The sequence below is a fragment of the Hylobates moloch genome, unplaced genomic scaffold (genome assembly GCF_009828535.3).
Source record: "Hylobates moloch isolate HMO894 unplaced genomic scaffold, HMol_V3 SCAFFOLD_7, whole genome shotgun sequence".
NCBI lineage: Eukaryota > Metazoa > Chordata > Mammalia > Primates > Hylobatidae > Hylobates > Hylobates moloch.
This window is the reverse complement of record NW_026652282.1, coordinates 91,487,926-91,501,477: the sequence shown is the minus strand read 5'-3', so window position 1 is coordinate 91,501,477 and position 13,552 is coordinate 91,487,926. Positions and strand designations below refer to the sequence as shown.

General features: G+C 44.8%; 1 protein-coding gene across 1 annotated transcript; it reads left to right on the top strand.

Annotated features, from left to right (window-relative positions):
• Nucleotides 1–9,779: 9,779 nt before the first annotated feature.
• KCNE5 (potassium voltage-gated channel subfamily E regulatory subunit 5) lies at nucleotides 9,780–11,199 on the top strand. The gene is made up of 2 exons (XM_032757447.2): nucleotides 9,780–10,358; nucleotides 10,609–11,199. The coding sequence occupies exon 1, from the start codon at nucleotides 9,910–9,912 to the stop codon at nucleotides 10,336–10,338; it is 429 nt and encodes a 142-aa protein (XP_032613338.1). The 5' UTR covers nucleotides 9,780–9,909; the 3' UTR covers nucleotides 10,339–10,358; nucleotides 10,609–11,199.
• Nucleotides 11,200–13,552: the final 2,353 nt, after the last annotated feature.

Genomic DNA, 13,552 nt, shown 5'->3' with positions numbered 1-13,552 from the left:
ATAATAACAAGGAGCATGCATTCATTCAAAGCAGCATCCTCTCTGCCCACTGCACCACGAAATTCCTGTTGCTTTCACCCCATGTAGTCCTTGAAGGCCCTGTCAGTCTTCATGGACTACATGGGGTGAAAGCAACAGGAATTTCATGGGTTACAGCTTGAGGTTCTACAACAGAGATCTCCAAGAGATTCCTCATGCACCTAAGATATTGATGTGCCTTCTGCCTTTCGGGTGGCCAGAGCTCCCTGGCAGGTTGCTTTTTTATCCATTTATCCCAGGGAGCCAATATATGTTATCTATGTGTGCTATGTGGTAAAAACTGTTAGAAAGCACCATTTCACATGTATCCCTCTTCTTGGAGAGCTTTGGTAACATGTGGTCTCAATGATTTGTTTTCCTGTTTGTAGTCCAAGTTACACAGGCTCTGTCAAAGTAGAAACTGTGTCTGTCTCATATGCTGTTATAGATCTAGTGCCTGCCACTGTGCCTAGCACGTAGTACATGCTCAGAAAATATTTCATGAATGAATGAATGAGGAAGTCTAGGCCTTGAAGGATGAGTAAAATTTGGATAACCTGGAAGGGTTAAGGGTTTGCAAGGGTGATGAGCAACAGGAATAGAGTCAAATATGTTTGTGGTGTATGCCAGGCACAATTTGGAGGCAATGAGAAATTATCAGATCCCATCATGCCTATTTAACATAATGCTGGGTGAATAAAGAGCCACTGAAGCATCATTGCTGACGAGCAAAGTAGAAATTAGAACAAACAGATGGTAGTTGACACAACCATGTTTCTCTTAGCATCTAATTTCAAGTCAAACTCTGTGTGTCCACTATGGAAACAATGTCTCACGTGGTCTGGGGCCTAATTCCAATAATTCCTAAATGTTCCCATACCATCTTCTAGCTTAGAAGCCCTCACTGCGATCCCTGGTACCCCAGAGGCAAAGGAACACTATGCTGTCATCCCTCCAATGTGGGATTAGAGGAGTAAACCCTGTTGTTACAGGCATTGTTTTCCACGTGGAGAAAGGATCCTAGTGACTATTTCCTACTCAAAACTTATGTCAGGTGTCACATCCTTAGGGAAATGTGCCCTGAGCTCTCTGAGGTTGAGTGAAATGCTCCTCTCTTGTTCCCACTGCACCATACGTTTAATGTTAATGAAGTAACCACAGCCAACATTACTGAGCATTTCATATGTTCCAGGAATTATGTTCAGTACTTTACATGTTATCTTACTCAATCCTTGGCACAAAATCCTATGGTAAGCATGGTTATTATCTCCGTTTTAAAATTGAGGAAACTGGAGCAAAGATAAGATGGGTGCAGCAAATCAACATGGCACATGTATACCTATGTAACAAACCTGCACATTGTGCACATGTACCCCAGAACTTAAAGTATATATAAAAACCTAAAAATAATAAATAAAGACATATGAATTAAAAGAAAAACATTCTGAATGAGGAGAAATGAAAACTCCAGTCCTCCACCAGATGGTGCTGTGGGAGTCCAAAAGAAAAGTGTCCTCGGACCTCTTCCTTTCCCACTTCCTTTTTTTTTTCTTTTCCAGAGAAGCCTGAGTGGGTGGGAGAAACATTTTCAAGATAATGTTTAGGCAGGAATTGACATGAGTTTGACAATTTTATTTATGACTTTATGTTTTGGCCCAAAAGGCAAGGTTGACCTTATTTCACTCCACCCTTTTAGATTCATGTACTTATTTCAAAGATCTCGAAGTGGTTTTTGCACCCTTGCCACCATTACAAAGCTGGAAATAAAATCTGAATTGCCCAAAGCATTGGAGGAGGCCGTGCAGTAGAGTGAAAACATTTCCTGACTGCGAGGCAGTCAGGAGACTTGGCTTCTGATGGCTCTGCCATTAACTAATAAGAGACTTCAGGCAAGTCCCTTCTCTCTGGACCTCAGTAGCTCCACCTTTACAATAAGAGGGTTAGATAAGACTTCCAACCCTGAAATGTTTTATTTTCCCTGATAGTTTCTACACAAAGGACAGTAGACGATAAAAAAGATAACTGACTCTGGTTCAAATCTCAGCTTGGCCACCTATGAGCCAATCGACTTTGGACAAGTTACTTAACCTCTCTGCAACTTAATTTCCTCATCTGTATAATAGGAATACTGTTTTACCTACCTCAGAGGGTTGTTGTTAAGGATTAGGTGAGATAATGTGTGTAAAGTGTTTAACACAGTGTTTGTCACTTTCAGTAAAAGCTTTTATCACATAGCGCTTACCCTCACAATGTAGCAATTTCCTAGAGCTTGGGTGTTCATTTAGTAGTCATCAAAATTGGGGGAAGTTTTAAGTACTAAGCCACAAGCAGTCAGGCTTGGCCCTATTATAAGTACAATGATAAATGCATTTCATGGGTGCACTGCAAGGCTAAGTATGCAATTGAAGCAGAGAGCTGCACAAGTAACCATAAACAATTGGAATCCTCTCACACTGTTGGTGGGAGACTCAAATGATACAAGCCACTTTGGGAAAATGTCTGGCAATTTCTTATAAAACTAAAGTACATCTTTCCCATGACCCAGCATTTCCACACCTAGGTATTTACCCAAGAAAAAGGAAAACATATGTCCACAAAAGGAATTGTATGAGAACATTTAGAGCAGCTTTATTTTTAATAGCCAGAAGTTGGAAACAGGCCAAGTATTCATCAGTAGGAGAATGGATAAACAAACTGTGGTATGGTCACACAGTGGAGTACCACTCAGTAATAAAAAGGAACAAACTACTGATACTTGCAACAACATGTATCATGATTTATGTACCATATATGTGAATTATGTATCATGTATTAGCATGAGCCTCAACAACATTAAGCTGAGTAAAATAAGTCTTATTCAAAAAAGTCCAGGCCTTATGATTCCATACATATGAGTTTCTATAACAGGCAAAACTAATCAATGACGGAAAAAAAAATAGTGGCTGCCTCTGGGGGTGAAGGGAGAGGATTGCCTATGAAAGGACGAGAGGAAATGTTCTTGAGTGGTAGTGGAAATGTTCTTGAGTGGTAGTCTATATCTTAGTGGGGGTTACATTTGCCAAAACTCAGAAAATATGCAGTTAATATTTATATATCTCATTGTATGTGTATTTTACTTCAAAAGGAAAAAAGAATAATTAACAAATATTGGACTATAGTTAATGATAGGGATGGAGAAAGTGCTTAGGAGTGAAGTGCATACTGATGTATGCAACTTCAAAAAAAAAAGATAATGAACAGACAAATAGATGGAGGGAGGAGTGGATAGGTGAGGGATGAATAAAGCCAGTATAGGAAAATATTAGTGGTAGAATCTAGATGGTTAGTAGATATCCTCTGTAAAATTCTGTCAATGTCGCTATATCTTTGAAATTTTACACAATATATATATATATTTTTTTTTGGAAAAATGTAACTTCAAAGTTTCACATTCCCCACAGAGTGAATCTTCTTCAAAGTTGGTAAGTTTCATTACAGGAAGGCAGACCTCAGACCTAGGTAAAAATTTCCTGAGCACATACTATGTGCCAGGCACTGTACCAGGCATGGTGAGGGATACAAAGAGGAAGAACACAGCACCTGCCCTCATGAGGTCTGTAGGGGCCATCTGATGAGCCCATCCATCACTATTATTCGACGCTATGAGATTGCTAAGGAGAGTGAGATTTCATCTAGTTGAGAAAGTGTGTGGCATTGAAGACGTTTTGGGTAATTAGTGCTGTAAGTAGGGTCGGACAGCATCTTCAGGCCAGAGCACAGAGAGTCTTGAAGGCCACATTAAAGTGATCATTTGGAAGTCTAGTGGACCCATTCAAGAATTTTGAGCCAAGGAGTGACATGTTTAGGAATTTACTGGGAGAAAGGGGCAGGTGCGATAGATGCCATTGCTTTAGGGGGGTTGGCAGGCAAGGGAGCTTTTCAGGTACCTGCAGTGAGCAACGGGAGCAGGTGGAAGCATCCATAAAGAGAGGTTCAGAATGACCAGGACAGCCCCAAAGCCTAAGGAGATAAGATCTTGGTTTGATCCCCTGGGAAATGGGAAGCCATTTAGTCTGTGCCTCTGTCCTACTTCTTTGCCCAATGATGTTGTGGCTCTGTAAGGCTATACTGGTTGTTCACAGTCAACATCTATTCTGATGGTTTGTTAGTCCGTTCTGATTGACCAGCATTGAAGATATACTGCTGTTGAATCCATACCTGCCCACCTCATAAGGTTGTTATAAGGTTAATTGGTATAATGTATGTAATATGCCTGGCATATGCTAGACACTTGATAAATGAAATCAGGGACCAAATTTGATGCTCCAGTATGTGGCTTGAATATAGGGGGATATCAGCACAAACCCATGAAGATCTCCAAGAAGTCTCTAAGTAAGGCATTTGAAGCTCCTGAGGCCCATTCCAACCTACAAATATTGTGATCTTTATCAAACCTCAGTTAGTCTGAAATGCTGTGTATATTCCCATGGAACAACTGAGAAGCCCCAGTTGGATTAAGGAACCGTCTAATTTATTCTCATCAGTCTTTTGAGAACAGACCTACTGTGATGGCTTATGGCAAACCATACTCTCAAGATTGTGCTGCTAGGACGAGGTAGAGAAGCTTGCAGCATAGCCTGGGACAGTGAGCTCAGACCACCTGGAGTCTTCCTTTTTCCAAACAAGGCTTTGGACTCTAGTGCTTAGAGATTGGGCCCAGAGTCTCAGTTCTCTCCAAACCAGAATTCTGGCTGATCGTCCTGCCCACTACTTACCCAGCTCCACATCCTGGCACTCCCTATTTGTCCCCAGTTCACAAAGAAGTTGTTTGTGAGAGTTATAAAGGCACAGACTGTTCACTGATGTGACTTGCTCACCGATGTGTCTCTAGGACCCTGCACAGTGCTTCACACAAAGTAACATGTAATAAATATTTGTTGAATAAATGAATGAATGAATGAATGAATGAATGATTCCTTCTCAGTCTTTAGTTGGTGCCTCATGAAGCCTTCTTTCTTTCTCTCCTTTAGAGCCCACTGTGGCTTTGCCAGCCTTCTGGACTCCGACAGTGCTTACCATCTGTGTCTGTCTTTTGGCAACTAGCCAAACTCAACTCAGTTCAATTCAACCAACTTCCATAGAGCTGCACTGTTGGCAGGAAGCACTCACAGTCTCAAGGAATGGGGAAAGCATTTCCTATCCATGGCGCCTCAATTGTACTTTTAAAACAACCTTGGCATGGAAGAGAACCTTTCCCGAGACTCTTTGAAAGTCTAAATACATGATTGTAAATTACTTCCCTTTGTCAACACCCTTGATTACCATTTTGGAAATGAGTTCCAGGTGATGGATAAACAGATGATTATTTGACAGGTATGGGACTCGTGGAAAATGGGGGTGGAGGGGTGGTGAGGAATGAGAACCAGTGCCCATCTGGTGGATTTGCAGTTTCATTAAGTGTGATAGGGAAAGGGGTTGGCATCTCAGCCATTCCAGGCTGGCCTGGAACTGAGATTTAAAGGATGCCCATCAGCCCCTAGTGTGAAAAGAAAGCCAGAATCCCCTCCGCCCCACACCTGTTGTTTTTTTTGGAGTGTTGGGCCTTTTTAAATTTTATGACTATTCTCCGTTTCTGTTTGCACCTGCTTTTACACATCTATCCCTCCCCATGCCATTCTTCTATAAATTAGTAGGTTGATTTCTCTCTGGTAGTGATTTCTTTCAATAAAACTAGAAGTAGAGTTGTGTTTATTAAAACATTATTATTTTTTTTTTTTTTTAATTTATTTATTATTATTATTTTTTGAGACGGAGTCTTTCTTTGTCTCCCAGGCTGGAGTGCAGTGGCGCGATCTCGGCTCACCGCAACCTCCACCTCCTGGGTTCACGCCATTCTCCTGCCTCAGCCTCCTGAGTAGCTGGGAATACAGGCGCCCGCCAACACGCCCGGCTAATTTTTTGTGTTTTTAGTAGAGACGGGGTTTCACCGTGTTAGCCAGGATGGTCTCGATCTCCTGACCTCGTGATCCGCCCGCCTCAGCCTCCCAAAGTGCTGGGATTACAGGCTTGAGCCACCGCGCCCGGCTTAAAACATTATTTTAATAGCAAAACATGAAAATAACAGAAAACAATAAATGGCAAAGTTAAATAAGTTATGGTAGATCCATAGTCTGGAGTACCGTGTAGACAATAAAATAACACTATGGAGTCAGTATTTAGAAAGGGAGACTTCCATGAAATTGCTATCATATTCCATTTTAATCCACTCTTTTGATCAATATTACAGGATCTGGATGCATTCATTGTGCAATATTGGAAATTATTCTTGGCTAGGGAAAAGATGTTCTTTCAAAAATAAAACCTGTAAGTGATCTACTTAAAAAAACAAAAACAAAAACAACAACAACAAAAAGTAACGCTACGGAGAAATAGTAAACGACATGGAAAAATTTACAATATGTTTTTAAGGGAAAAAGGCCATGAAACATGAGAGAGAGAGAGAGAGAGAGAGATTTGAGAGAGAGAGTCATGAGTATGCACTATTGATAATTTTTTGTTCTTTTTTCTTGTCGCTTTTTTGTGTTTTCCAAGATTTCCAAAATTTTTCTTGTTGCTTTTTTGTGTTTTCCAAGATTTCTGCATTGAATGCTGCAAAGTAAAGCTCAGGAGGGTGCATTGTGAAGAATCTGAAAGCACAAACAGGGGGATAGAGTAAGGCTTCTTTCAGTCAGCGAGTTTTGAGGAAGGCAAAATGCACAGAGTATTGCAGAGGAACTCCAGGAAGATGCTGTTTTTCAAATTCAAAGGGGAGAAGATGGTGTCTATTCGTGGTGAGAACTTAAGTTCTACCACAGAAGACTAAACTCTATTAAAGAATCAATGAGTAACAACTCCTGGGTTTCTGAACATAGGGCTGAATTGATGGAAGTGGTGTTGCAGAATTATTCTAACCATAACATGATAGATTCGCGTGTAAGCCAGGAGATTCTCTGTTTGCATATTTGACCTGAGGTAATGAGAACATGGATTAAGCTTGTGGCAATAAAACCAGAAAGGAAGGAGCAGAGGGATCTGAGACATGCTACCAAGAATCAGAGCTAGAGATTCAAATTTGGCTAAATGTATGCCAAGTGGTAGGTGAAACCATGTAAGAGACACTCTTCAAGGAGATGGGTGTTGAGAGAGAATAGCTGAGGACTGAGTCTTTGGGGATTCCAACAGTTAATGGGAGGAGGAAAGAAGAGGAGCCAGCAAAGGAGACAGAGAATGATGGGTCAGAGAGATAAGAAGAGAAACTTGAGAATTCAATGCCACAAGAGCCAAGGGTAGGACACTTACAGGAAGGAGTGGGTGGTTGATGGTTTCAAATTCATCCTCGAGGTCAAAGATGCAAAGGGAGCAGAGACCCCTGAATTTGACCAGGAGGTCACTGGTGAACTGACTTACAGAAAGCAGTTTTGGCAGAAAGCACTGGACTCTAGAAGGTTCAAGAGGAGGGAGAGGTAGGACAATGGAGGTAGCTCATGAATACCACCCATGTGACACAAGTAATGTGTGAGGACTGAGAAGAAGGTCAAACTTTATAATTCCAGTCCTGCTACTTAACCAGTCTGAACCTCAGTTTCCTCTTTGGAAAATGAGAATCCTATTAGCTCATAAGGCTGTTGAAATTAGAAAACAAGTTTAAATGATTATTTTTATGTTACAGTAAAGGGGTTTCTTCCTCCTTTCCTCTCAAAAAAAAAAAAACAAAAAAAAAAACCCTAGCTATTTCTAGGTATGTTTTAACACAGCAGTCCTCAACCATTTTGGCACCAGAGACTGGTTTTGTGGAAGACAATTTTTTCCATGGACATTGGGGAGGGGTGGATCGTTTCGGGATGAAACTGTTTCACTTCAGATCATCAGGCATTAGATTCTCATAAAGAGCATGCAACGTAGATCCATGGCATGCGCAGTTCACAATACGGTTTGAGCTCCTCTGAGACTCTAATGCCACTGCTGATCTGACAGGAGGTGGAGCTCAGGCGATAATGCTCCCTTGCCCTCTGCTCACCTCTTTCTGTGCGGCTGGTTCCTAACAGGCCAACGTCCAGCAGCCTGGGAGGTTGGGGACTCCTGTTTTAACAGATAAGAGAAGTCTTTTTAGCTCAACAGTCATATCACTAGGTTAGTAGTGCTTTGAAAATTCTCTGGCTGTGTCCTCTGGCATTCATCCTGCCAAGTTGCTTTAACAATTCTTTCCTGAGCCCCTCTGAGGTGAGAATATTGAGGCAAGGTGATTAGAAGAGAGCCAGTGTCAGGGTCATGTGGAATGTCTCTGAAGCCTGTTTAGAGGCTGTGAAGCAAGGCTCTGTTTGAGACCCTGGATTCAGTTTGGTGCCAACCTCACCTGAGCACACGGAAGGCTACAGCCCCTGGGTGGATGGTGGGCTGAAGAACGGTTGTGGAAGAGGCATCGGAAAACCTTCCTTTTTTAACCCATGGCACCTATAGATTGAATGGTCCCTGGACTGAACGGTCTTGAACAGGCAGCATTATTTTCAAGGTGTGCGTAAGGTCATACACTTTTCTTGCTTTCTGCTCTCATTTGGCAACTGTGGACAACCAGACCCAGCCAGCACTATCTCATTTTTTCTACCCCACCATCTACAAACCAACCCTTTTCCTTTGTGAAGCTCAGTCTGTTTCTAATTTATCATATCTGGCCTGATCTTTGTCTTGGTGCCTTGTTTTCCCCTAAAAAAAGACAGTCTGAGAAAAAAATGGCTGCCCTAAAAGCCATTAGGGCCTAGACCTGTTACCAAGTCTAGAGAGGCACATAGCTGTTTGCTGGCCTAACTGGGAGTAGGGTGAGCATATTCTGTAGAACTGGCAGTTTTCAGATCCCGAGATATCCACAGAGTGTAGTCAAAAGGCCTCTTAAAATGTGCATGCTACTCTTATTGGAAGAACTTGGTTTCACTTCTGGGAAGATGGCTTACTTACCCATGGGAAACAGGCTCCCATTATGAATAGTACATTCATGTGCTAAGATGTGTTGACTTTTCAAAAAGTGTCATAGGACATCAGAGCAGGGGTGCTTCCAAGAAGGTGTAATATCACTTATATCACCAGAAACCATTTTGGATAACCAGGGAGTTCTACTCTGCCTTGGCCTTCTACCAGGTGCCTGAGCACTCAGTCACCAAATTCAGCCTGAGCATCTTCTGAATAAGATGCTCTCCTCCGACAAGGTGGGAGGGGGGTGAGAAATGGGGCGGGGGGAAAAGGAAAGGAATGAGGACTAGAAAGATAGGCCTGGGTCCTTGTATATGGGAGTAACTTCCATAAAATGTGGACAAGGGGTCTCTGCTGCGGAAAGGCGTCTGCCCTCTCCCTTGAGCGCCCCAAGGCAGAACTGCCTTAGGGGGCCAAATGCTGTATCTGGGCCAAAGCCTGGCCTGCAGGGCAGGTGGCCAGAACTTGGAAGGAATTCTCTTCCGCAGCCCAGGGTCCAGGCTTGGCCCCAGCAAGCTGCCCTGCCAGCCTCTGCTGCCTGTGGCCTCGTGCATTCCGAGCCCCCGCCCCCTCCGCCCGTCTCCCAGCCTCGCCCCCACTCTTGTCCCCTTCTCCTCCCCCCACCAGCTGTCCCCTTTCCCTGGAGCAGCGAGACAGCCAGAGCCTGGGAAGAGGCGGCCGCCGGCCGGAGGGGGCGTGGTGGGGAAGGGGAGGAGGGGCGGGAGTGAGGGAATAAGGAGGCCCCGCGGTCCGCACCCCCAGCCACTGCGCGCTCGCCGGAGAGCTGGGTGCCACCGCTGTTTCCGCCGCTGAGCCCTGCCCGCCGGCCGGCCCGCTCGCTAGCTCGCTTCCCCTCGTCCAGGGGGAAAGGTCAGCAGCGTCCTGGAGCCGCCGTGTCACTCCCCGAAAGCCATGAACTGCAGCGAGAGCCAGCGGCTGCGAACCCTTCTGAGCCGCCTGTTGCTCGAGCTGCACCACCGGGGTAACGCCAGCGGCTTGGGCGCTGGCCCTGGCCCCAGCATGGGCATGGGGGTCGTGCCTGACCCTTTCGTGGGCCGCGAGGTGACCAGCGCCAAGGGCGACGACGCCTATCTCTACATCCTGCTCATCATGATCTTCTACGCCTGCTTGGCCGGAGGCCTCATCCTGGCCTACACCCGCTCCCGTAAGCTCGTCGAGGCCAAGGGGGAGCTGTCCCAGGCTTGCGCCGAGCACGAATGGGCCCCGGGAGGCGCCCTGACCGCCGACGCCGAGACTGCCGCGGGCTCCCAGGCCGAGGGTCGCCGCCAGCTTGCCTCCGGGGGGCTGCCTGCCCTCGCCCAGGGCCCTGAGCGGGTCTAAAACCACAGCCCCACTTGCTGGTTCGCGCCCTCCTCATCTCGCTCATCCCTGGGCGCGCCTCCCGCCTTCCACCCCCAACTCCCTTCCAGGGTTCGCCTCATCTGAGGCCTAGATAATGGTGAGAGGCCAGGAGACCTTGTCTGGAAGGCCCTGGAAGGAGAAGCACCACCTTACCCATTCCTGGCCAGTTTCTCCCTCTTCACCCCTGCGCCTCCACCCCTACCCCGCACATCCAACTGCACTAAACTGCCTCTGCTCTCTTGTCTTCAGACAGCCCTGACAGCACTCTCCAGCCCTCTGGGAACTGAATCCAACACGTCCAACACTTGGCATTGAACTGAAGCAATGCATTCTATCAGAACTCTGGGCCGTCTAACTGGCAGCTGCTCCAGGGGCTGCCAGGGACTGCTCACTCTGCAGAGCCAACGGGCTTGCCAGGCCGACTGCAGCAGCTCCAGCTTCCAGTTGCCTTAGGGACAGAGACAAAGGAAATGAAGAGACCTCAGACATCTTTTCCCTCCCTCTCTCTTTCAGCAGGGAGCTAACAGGACACTAGGACCAGTCTGTGGGATAGAATGAACTTAATGGGGGACGGAAGGGGGAGGAGTGCTCAACGGGGAGGGAAATGATGTATGACTCCAACTGTATGGTTTTCTTGCCTCCCCAGTTTTCATCCCAGTGGTAACTTGCCTGATTTTTGGTAGCTATGCCATCTTCTGCTGAGGGTTACCATTACTGGGTGTATCATCCCAGTACTTCCAAATGCCTCTCCTCTATTGATTCAGCTGTTATTGCAGTGTCTGCTTCATCCGTGGAACTTGAGGCTCAGATGTCCCCTGCTCTGTAACCCTGGGGAATGTCAGAGGCAGGTAATAAAGGTTGTTTAAACAATAACGCAAGACTCTTCTCTCAGAAGATTCCCGCCTTAAGACCCAGTACCATATGGAGAACGAATCCTTTTTCTTTTGCTTTTGGAAATGATGTTTGGATTTGGGGGTTGGGTGGTTGTGATATTTATATCTATATAACCAGTTCCAATTTGATACGTGTGATTGTGGGTGAAGAAAATGTTTATATGGCTAAATGGGTTGTTTTTTCAAGTGTTTCAAAAGTTATACCTACTTTATTACTTATCCCTCCTTTTTTCTTATTTCTGAAGCACTTTCAAAGATCACAATGCAGTTTTTCAGGATGCACTTTAAAAAACCTTTAAGGCCCATCACTTTTAGCTATTATCAAACCTCATTTTTAGAAGCCACCTTAATAACTGTTTTTATTTTACTTTTTTTGAGACAGAGTCTCACTGTGTCACCCAGCCTGGAGTACAGTGGCACAATCAAGGCTTACTGAAGCCTCTGCCTCCTGGGTTCAAGCGATTCTCCTGCCTCAGCCCCCCAAGTAGCCTCCTGAGTAGCTGGGATTACAGATGTGCCCCATCACGCCCAGTTAATTTTTGTATTTTTAGTAGAGACGGGGGTTTCACCATGTTGGCCAGGAGGGTCTCGAACTCCTCACCTCAAGTGATCTGCCTGCCTCGGCCTCCCAAAGTGTTGGGATTACAGGCGTGAGCCACTGCACCTAGCCAATAACTTTTTTAAAGTGGCTTATTAAAAGACAAGGAAGCCACCAAATAGTGTAAATCTGAAGTCAAAGAGAAAATTCTTGAACTGAGCAATCTTAACCAATGATGGGTAAAGTTAGAGGTGTGTGTTATATTGATTTATTCTCCTTGTCTCAAGAAGGTTGTCAGAAACTTCCCTGCTTACAGCTGAAATGCTTATATCTGATGATGGCTGTTTGGGCTTCATCAACCACACATAAAATCATCTCTTAGAAGTAAGCCAGTTTGCTTAAATACAGCTGGGTTCTCTGATAATGATAGCAAGACAAATATATTACCAGTCACTTAAATGCATTGATAACACACAAACCTCATTCAAGGCATTGGGTCTTACCTTCCAGCCCATCTAGCATTTTATTGGAACTATTAATAAGTTAAGTGAACTTACCTTTATTTCCAGGATTCACTCCTTGAAGCTATACTGGCCTTGCCCCATTGGCTCTTCTCCAGTCCTCGTTCCAGCCATAAGGTCACCCTTGAAGGTGAGAGCCAGGGATTGGGCAGCAGTCCAAGACGATGACAGAAAGAGAAGGGAAGCTGTGTGAGCCATGTCAGCCAGGCAGGGAGGCCTGGGGAGGATGTGGAGGGAGGGCACAATATACACCAATGCTGAGGACGTGTGACAGGGCAGTCTTCAGTCCTGTATTCTAAGTAAAACAATGTCACTCATTTATCTGGCATAATGGGGACTCAAGGTTATTATTATTAATTTTTTAAATTGAGACGGAGTCTTGCTCTGTCGCCCAGGCTGGAGTGCAGTGTTGTGACCTTGGCTCACTGCAACCTCTGCCTCCCAGGTTCAAGCGATCCTCTTGCCTCAGCCTCCCGAGTAGCAGGGCTAAAGGCTGCACCACCACGCCGGCTATTTTTTTTTTTTTTTTTTCGGTAGAGACGGGGATTCATCATGTTGGCCAGGCTGGTCTCAAACTCCTGACCTCAAGTGATCTGCCCACCTTGGCCTCCCAAAGTGTTGGGATTACAGGCGTGAGCCACCGTGCCCGGCCTCAAGGTTATTTTGATAATGAAGCATAATCACTCTTCAGATGTTGAAATTTTGTAAACACATTTGTACCATTTTCCCATAGACATTTAAAAGAATATATTGCCAAAAATAAAAGAAGCTGGGAGCAGTTAGGACAGTGCCCATAATATACATTAATGTGTGTGGAAAACAAATCCCATGGAAAATGTTCCTGGTTTTGAAAACATTTTAACTTTTTTATGATGACTTAGGGTACCCATGAAGAACATGTAGCGAGAGTAGCTATAGAACCCTCCTGGTCAGAAAAGTGAAGTGGGCTGGGAAGAATGATTTAATTTACTTTCTAGTGGCTTTCTTCAAATACTCTCAGACTTTCAACTGTCTCCCAGCTAATGAGTTTTTCAGAAGTCTGGACACTCAACTTTTACCAGACAGTGGAGGTGTTAACAGCATTGAAGTGATCATATTGTGGTCAGCAAAACATAGGGAGAAGAAAGAAAAACTAGGTGCTTGGCCAACCCCCCGTTTTGATAATGTATCCCTGAATAGCAATAACTGACTATACAAGTTGGGAAAATGTTAGCTTTGTCCTTAATGTGATTTTAAAGATG

Excerpts from the sequence above, each read along its gene's own strand:
- KCNE5 (XM_032757447.2), top strand. The coding sequence starts at position 9,910 with ATGAACTGCAGCGAGAGCCAGCGGCTGCGAACCCTTCTGAGCCGCCTG.